Below are 8,945 nucleotides of genomic sequence, written 5' to 3'. Positions count from 1 at the left end.
AACAGTAAATAACAGCTGAGAAGTAGTGACGAGTAATAATGCATGTAAAGTTCATATCACAATAACTTAGTAAAATACAACATGCCTTTAAAACCATAGTTTGAATCAAATCAGCTTGATTAAATCCAGTTCCAGTAAAAATCAATTTGAAAACATCTTACAACAGCTTTAGAACAAGGTTCAATGCTAAAGTGAGAAAAATGGTAAAATCATAAACAGCCCCTCGGGAAAACATCTCTCATGTACATCCACTCGGGCAAACCTCACCATCACTTATATACAGCCTCTCGGGCAAACCTCACCATCACTCATACCTCCCAGTCACTCAAAACTCGGCACTCGCACTCAGTAGGTACCTGTGCCCACTTGGGGTGTGTAGAATCCGGAGGGGCTCCTTCAGCCCAAGCGCTATAACAAGTCAATTATGGCATAAATCAATCAAGCGCTCAGCCTCACTCAGTCATGAATCAGTAAAACATGTTGCGGCGTGCAGCCTGATCACATAAATATCCTCACAAATCAGGCACTCGGCCTCACTCAGTCATAAACCTCTCCGGCCTCTCGGACTCTCAGGATAATAAAGTTTTCAGCCCAAACAACATTTATATGATGCATCAAAAATAGAGTGATAGAGATTGAGTTATGAAATCAATAAGTATAAACATGACAAAGTATAGATTTCCAATCAAAAACAATGAGAGGATAGCAAGAAAAGACCTCTAAGGGTCCAACAACACTGGCATAAGGTCTAAATATGGCATTCAGCCTGATTTATAGAAATTCTTTCTAAAACACATAAGAAGCATATAGTTTCAACAAAATATTCAACTTTACAATAGATACAGGATGGACCAAGTCACAATCCCCAACGGTGCACACCCATACGCCCGTCACCTAGCATGTGTATCACCTTAAAATGGTCACATGACATAAAATCAGGGGTTTCATACCCTCAGGACTAGATTTCCAATCGTTAATTACCTCAAACCGATCAAATCTCTACTCTACGATTCTCTTGCCCCTCGACTTGGTCTCCAAATGCTCTGAATCTATTCACAATCAGTACAATACCATCAATATATATTAAAGGAATGATTTTTACAAGAAAAACTACCAAATTAGACCAAGAACCCAAAATCGGGTCAAACCCGGCCCTCGGGCCCACGTCTCGAAATCTGACAAAAATTACAAAACTAGAAAGCCCATTAACTCATGAGTCCATACATAAAAAATTTATCAAAATCCAACTTCATTTGATCCTTCAAATTCTCAAATCAATCTCTCCAAAATCCCAAGCCCTAACCCCTCATTTTCACCCATAATTTCCACTAATTAATTGATAAAACAATGGGAAAACACCATATATAGGAGTATTAGAGCTCAAGCAACTTACCTTACTGAAAAACCCTTGAATCTCGCTTCAAAAATCACTCCAAAAACCGACTTGAAAAAGGTGGAAATGAACCAAAATTCGCAAAGGATTCTATTTATACTTTCTGCCCAGGCTTTTCGCACCTGTGACCTAAATTGCGCACATGCGGTGCCGCTTCTGTGCCAAAACATCTGCATTTGCGAAAATCACTTAAGTACTCAAAGTTGCGCCTGCTCCCCAGGTCTCGCACTTGCGGGCCCGTAGATGCGACCAATCCTCTGCATATGTGACTCTGGTCCTGGCCTTCCATTTTCGCATCTGCGGCTACCCAACCGCACCTACGACCTAGCACCTACGGCTCCCCATCCGCAGGTGCGGAAACACCAACAACTTCAGAAATCAGCAACAACAACTATCTCCCAACACCAAAAATCAATTTATTAACCACCCGAAACACACTCGAGACCCTTGGGAACTCAACCAAACATACCAACAAGTCATATATCAACATAAAAACTTAGTCAAACCTCTTGAAACACTCAAAACAATATCGAAACCCCAAAGTACCCTCGGATTCAAGCCCAAAAACTTCTAAACTTCCAAAATCCGCAACCGACGTCGAAACCTACCAAATCAGCTTTAATGACCTAAATTTTTGCACACACGTCACAAATGATACCAAGAACCTACTCCAACTTTCGGAATTCCATTTCAACCCCGATATCAAATTTTCCACTGCTGACCAAAATTGCCAAATTTCCAATCTTTCGCCAATTCAAGCCAAATTCTACCACGGACCTCCAAATCACATTCCAGACACGCTCCTAAGTCCAAAATCACCTAAGCAGCTAACCGAACCATAAAAATCCAAATTCGAGATCGTTTACTCATAAGTCAACATCCTGTTGACTTTTCCAATTTAAGCTTCTGAATAGAAGACTAAGTGTCTCATTCCACTACGAAACCATTCCGAACCCGAAACAACCAACACAATACGATAAAATACAGCTGAAGAACACAAAAAGAAGCAGAAATGGGGAAAATATGGCTATAACTCACGAGACGACTGGCCGTGTTGTTACATCATCTCCCTCTTAAGCAAACGTTCATCCTCGAACGAGTCTAGAAACATACCTGAAGCCTCAAATAGGTGTGGATATCTGCTCCGCATCTCTCGCTTGGTCTCCCAAGTAGCCTCCTCCACTGGTTAATTTCTCCACCGCACTTTCACTGAAGCTATATCCTTTAATCTCAACTTTCGAACCTGCCGCTCCAAAATAGCCACTAGCTCCACATTATAAGTCAAATCATCATCTAACTGAACCGTGCTGAAATCCAAGACATGAGATGGATCGCCGATATACTTCCAAAGCGTAGAAACATGAAATACTGGATGCACACCCGACAAGCTAGGTGGCAAAGCAAGCTCATAAGCCACCTCCCCAATCCTCCAAAGCACCTCAAAAGGCCCAATGAACCGAGGGCTCAGCTTGCCTTTCTTCCCAAATCTCATAACACCCTTCATGGGTGAAACCTTCAGTAAAACCTTCTCCCAACCATATAAGACACATCACGAACCTTTCTGTCAGCATAACTCTTTTGTCTTGATTGAGCTGTACGAAGCTGCTCTTGAATCACTTTCACCTTGTCCAAAGCATCCTGTACTAATTCTGTACCCAAAAGCCTAGCCTCGCCCAACTCAAACCAACCTACTAGAGATCTATATCATCTCCCATATAAAGCCTCATATAGAGCCATCTGAATACTCGACTGATAACTACTGTTGTAAGCAAACTCTGCGAGCTATAGAAACTGGTCCCATGAACCCCTAAAATCAATGACACACATGCGTAACATGTCCTCCAATATCTGAATAGTGTGCTCGGACTGCCCGTCCGTCTGAGAAAGAAATGTTGTGCTCAACTCCACATGAGTGCCCAACTCTCGTTGCACGGTTGTCCAAAATTGCGATGTAAACTGTGTGGCTCTATCTGAAATGATGGAAACTGGTACTCCATGAAGGCGAATAATCTCTCTGATGTAAATATCAGCCAATCGTGCTGAAGAATAGGTAGTACACACAGGAATAAAGTGCGCGGACTTGGTCAGCCGATCCACAATCACCCAAATAGCATCGAACTTTTTCAAAGTCCATAGGAGTCCAACTGCAAAATCCATGGTGATCCGTTTCCACTTCCACTATGGAATCTCTAGCTGCTGAGGCAATCCACCCGGTCTTTAATGCTCATATTTCACCTGCGGACAATTGAGACACCAAGCTAGAAAACCCATTATAACTTTCTTCATCCTCCTCCACCAATAGTGCTGCCTCAAATCCTGATACATCTTCACGGCACCCGAATGGATGAAATACTGCAAACTATAGGCCTCCTCAAGAATCAACTCCCGTAACCCATCCACATTGGGCATACATATACGACCCTGCATCCTCAATACCCCATCATCACCAATAGTCACATCTATGGAATCATCATGCAGAACCTTGTCCTCGAGGACAAGAAAAGGAGGATAATCATACTGGCACTCTCTAATGTGATCAAATAAGGAAGACCGAGAAACCACACAGTCTAGGACCCAACTGGGCTCTGAAATATCCAACCTCACGAACCGATTGGCTAGAACCTGAACGTCATTTGCAAGAGGTCTATCCCCAACATGAAGAAATGCCAAACTGCCCATACTCACTGCTTTCCTACTCAAGGCATCGGACACAACATTGGCCTTTCCCGGATGGTACAAAATAGTAATATCATAGTCCTTTAGCAGCTCCAACCATCTCTGTTTCCTCAAATTGAGATCCTTCTATTTGAACAAGTATTGGAGGCTAAGATGATCAGTAAACACCTCACAAGACACACCATAGAGATAATGCCTCCAAATCTTCAATGCATGAACAATGGCAGCTAACTCCAAATCATGAATGGGGTAGTTCTTCTCATGGGGCTTCAACTGACGAGAAGCATAAACAATCACTCTACCCTCTTGTATCAACACACACCCAATGATGACCCAAGATGCATCACAATATACGTTAAAAGAACCTGGAGCTGATGGCAGAACTAACACTGGAGTTATGGTCAAGGCGATCTTGAGCTTCTGAAAGCTCACCTCACACTCATCCGACCACCTGAAAGGAGCACACTTTGGGTTCAATTTGGTCAAGGGTGATGCAATAGATGAAAATCCCTGAACGAACTGACAGTAATAACCCGCCAAACCATGAAAGCTATGAATCTCTGTGGCTGAGGACGGTCTGGGCCAACTCTGGACCGCCTCTATCTTCTTCGGGTCAACTTGAATACCCTCACTGGACACCACGTGCCCCAAGAACACCACTGAACTGAGCCAAAACTCACACTTGGAGAACTTAGCATAAAACTTCTCCTCCCTCAACCATTGCAATACAACTCTCAAATGCTCAGCATGCTCCTCCTGGCTACGAGAGTACACCAGGATATCATCAATGAATACAATAATGAACGAGTCGAGATAAGGTCGAAACACGATGTTCATCAAATGCATGAACGCTGATGGGGCATTGATCAACCCAAAAGACATCACAAGGAACTTATAATGACCATATCGAGTCCTAAAAGATGTCTTAAGAATGTCCGAGTCCCTGATCTTCAACTGGTGATACCCTGACCTGAGATCAATCTTAGAGAACACCCTCGCTCCCTTAAGTTGGTCAAATAGATCATCAATACAAGGCAAAGGATACTTGTTCTTGGTTGTGACCTTGTTCAACTGCCTGTAATCAATGCACATTCTCATTGTGTCATCTTTCTTCTTCACAAATAGAATAGGTGTACCCCAAGGTGACACATTAGGCCGAATAAACCCCTTATCAAGGAGTTCCTGAAGCTGCTCCTTTAATTCCTTTAACTTTGTCGGTGTCATATGATATGGTGGAATAGAAATAGGCTGAGTGTCCGGCATCAAATCTATATTGAAGTCAATATCCCTGTCTGGTGGCATGCCCGACAGGTCTGCAGGAAATACATCTGAAAAATCTCTCACCACCAGAACTGAATCAATAGTAAGAGTCTCTGCACTAACATCCCTCACAAAGGCCAAATAAGAAAGACAACCCTTCTCAACCATCTGATGGGCTTTCAAGTATGAAATTACTCTACTAGGGACATAATCCGACGAACCTCTCCACTTAATCCGTGGCACCCCCGACATAGTCAACGTCACCGTCTTAGAATGACAATCTAGAACAACATGACATGGAGATAACCAATCCATACCCAATATCACATCAAAATCAACCATACTGAGTAGGAAAAGGTCTATTCGGGTCTCCATCTCCAAACCCCTAATAGTCACCACACAAGACTAGTATAAGCGGTCCACAATAATAGTATCGCCCACTAGAGTAGATACATGAACAAATGAAATAAGAGACTCACGGGGCATATCCAAATAATGACAAAATATGATGACACATATGAAATAGTGGAACCAGGATCAAATAATACAAAGGCATCCTTGTGGCAAACTGAGATAATACCTTTGATCACAACATCAGAAGTAATAATATCTAGTCTGGCTAGGAGTTCATAGAAACGGGACTGACCACCACCTGATTGACCTCCCCCTCTAAGGCGACCCCTAGCTGACTGACCTTCGCCCCGATCTGGTTGGGCGGGTGGTGAAGTAACTGGTGCTAAAGTCGATAGATGACTCCTCCGCTAAGGTGTACCCCCATGATGACAAGGACATTGCCTCCACATATTCCCCACACTCAAAACAACCCCCTAGTACCGGTGACGGGGATTGGAGGGAACCCCTAGCACCGGGATAACTGGTAGAAGAACCTAGCATGAAGGAGCCCTTAACTAATGGAGCACGGGATGAACTCTGGATTGGGAGGGCACTAAGTGATGAATGGCCCTGATAAGAACTGTGAGAACCATGGCCCGATGATGCACCATGGTGAACTGGGCGAGCTGACTGAGCATGTCTGAATGGACGACCTTTGTCGTGCTGGAACTGACCCCCATGACGAGCACCACCAAAACTACTGGATCCATGAGGCCTCTTAGCCTCCCTCTCCACTCGCTCCTGGCAGTGTATCGGCTCTATGTCCCGAGCAATGTCAACAACCTCCTCAAAAGAAGCACCAAACACCCTTTCTCTAATCATAAGAATCTACAGCTGGCATGTGAGGCCATCAACGAACCCCCTGATCCTCTCCTTGTCTGTGGGAACCAACCAAATAGCATGACAGGTCAAGTCAGAGAATCTCATCTCGTACTGCATAACATTCATATCATCCTGATGCAACTGCTCAAACTATCTGCATAGCTCCTCTCTGCGGGACTACAGCATATAATTCTCCAGAAAGAGAACGGAGAACTGCTACCAGGTAAGGGGCGCTGCACCAAAATGCTTATGCCTCTCATAAGCCTCCCACCAAGTGAAGGCAGCTCCCAAGAACTGAAAGATAGTGAACGATACCCCACTGGTCTCTATAATACCCGTTGTACGGATAATCCTCTGACACTTATCCAAGAAACCCTGGGCATCCTTTCCCTCTGCACCACTGAAGTTCGGAGGATGAAGTATACCAAACCTCTCCAATCTACGCTACTCATCATCAAGCATGACTGCTACCACATAATCCTGAGCAGGTGCAACCGGCTGGGCTGGTGGTGCCCCCAGTGTTTAAAGTCCCTGAACAACCTGCTCGGGTGTAGGGGTAGTGGGAGTCTGAGTGCCTTCCTAGCTTGGGAAGTAGCTGTTGTAGTAGTAACAGAGACCGCCTTACCAAGACCGGTGCACACAGTCTGAATCTAAGCTAAGGTCTCCCGAAGACCTGGGATAACAGTAGGCATAGCCAGTGCCTGAAGTGGTCCTGCTAGTGCATCTAGAACTAGGACCTGATCATGAACTGGGCGGCTGGTGGATCTGTAGGTGCTACCCTAGCTGTTGTGCGGGCTACACCCCTGCCCCTACCACGGCCTCGACCGTGACCTCATCCTCTCCCAGCCCGAACTGGTAGTACCGGTGGCTATCCATCCTAACCGGTAACACGTGTCCTTACCATCTGTGAGAGAATAGAATAACAGAAGTTTAGTTACCAGAATCAACAGATTCGCACGGAAAGAATTCAAGAATGTGAAGTTTTCCTAAAGGTTCTACAACCTCTCAAAAATAAGTACAGACGTCTCCGTACCGATCCGCAAAACTCTACTAAAACTGCTCATGACGCGTCAGACCTATGTAACCTAGGCTTTTATACCAACTTGTCATGACCTCAAAACTAACCCTATCATGATGGCGGCTATCGTGGTACTAGGCAAGCCAACACATTATCAAAGCAAACTGATATTTCCATTTCAAAGATAATCCCAAAGCTATTTAATATAAAACCTTCATAAATAAGTTCAAATCAAAACAAAAGTGGGGAAAAGAAAGTTCGACATTGAGGTGTCACTAGTCGTGAGCATATACTAAAATTTGTCTGACAATATCGAGACTAATATAGTTTGAAAAATAACAAAATACAACTAAAGGAAGATAAAAGGGAGAAGAACAGGGCTGCGATTGCCAGGCAACTGAAATAGCCAACAGTCACTACCATGTTCAGATACGCCTGGATCTGCACACAAAGTGCATGGAGTAACGTGAGTACGCCAACTCAAAAAGTAACAACAGTAAATAAAGGCTGAGATGTAGTGATGAGCAATAATGCATGTAAAGTTTATATCGCAATAACTCGATAAAATACAGCATGCCATTAAAATCATAGTTTGAATCAAATCAGCTTGTTTAAATCCAGTTCCAGTAAAACATCTTTCAACAGTTTTAGAACAAGGTTCAATGGTTAAGTGGGAAAAATGGTGAAATCATAAACAGCCCATCGGGCAAACATCTCACGTATACAGCCCCTCGGGGAAACCTCACCATCACTCATTCCTCCCAGTCACTCAGTACTCGCCTCTCACACTCAGTAGGTACCTGCGCTCACAGGGGGTGTGCAGACTCTGGAGGGGCTCCTTTAGCCCAAGCGCTATAACAAGCCAATCATGACATAAATCAATCAGGGTCTCGGTCTCACTCAATCATGAATCAGTAAAACATGTTACGGCGTGCAGCCCGATCCCATAAATATCCTCACAAATCAGGCCCTCGACCTCACTCAGTCATAAACCTCTCCAACTTTTCGGGCTCTCAAGATAACAAATTTTTCAGCCCAAATAGCATTTATATGATGCATCAAAACAGAGTAATAAAGACTGAGTTATGAAATCAAAAAGTATAAACATGACTGAGTACAGATTTCCAATCGAAAATAATGAGAGGATAGCACGAAAAGACCTCTAAGGGTCCAACAACACTGGCATAAGGCCTAAACATGGCATTCATCCTAATTTACAGAAATTCTTTCTAAAACATGTAAGAAGCATGTAGTTTCAACAAAATATTCAACTTTATAGTAGATACGGGATGGACCAAGTCACAATTCCCAATGGTGCGCGCCCACACACCCGTCACCTTGCATGTATGTCACCTCAAAATAGTTACATGACACAAAATCTGG

At 43.7% G+C, this 8,945-nt stretch overlaps 1 protein-coding gene across 1 annotated transcript; it reads right to left on the bottom strand.

Moving 5' to 3' along the window:
• Positions 1 to 3,610: 3,610 nt before the first annotated feature.
• Positions 3,611 to 4,072, bottom strand: LOC138879634 (uncharacterized). The gene has a single exon (XM_070159252.1). The coding sequence runs from the start codon at positions 4,070 to 4,072 to the stop codon at positions 3,611 to 3,613; it is 462 nt and encodes a 153-aa protein (XP_070015353.1).
• Positions 4,073 to 8,945: the final 4,873 nt, after the last annotated feature.

Source organism: Nicotiana sylvestris, chromosome 10, assembly GCF_000393655.2.
Source record: "Nicotiana sylvestris chromosome 10, ASM39365v2, whole genome shotgun sequence".
Lineage (NCBI taxonomy): Eukaryota > Viridiplantae > Streptophyta > Magnoliopsida > Solanales > Solanaceae > Nicotiana > Nicotiana sylvestris.
Note: the sequence above shows the minus strand (reverse complement) of the source record. Positions and strands in the feature narration are given on the sequence as shown.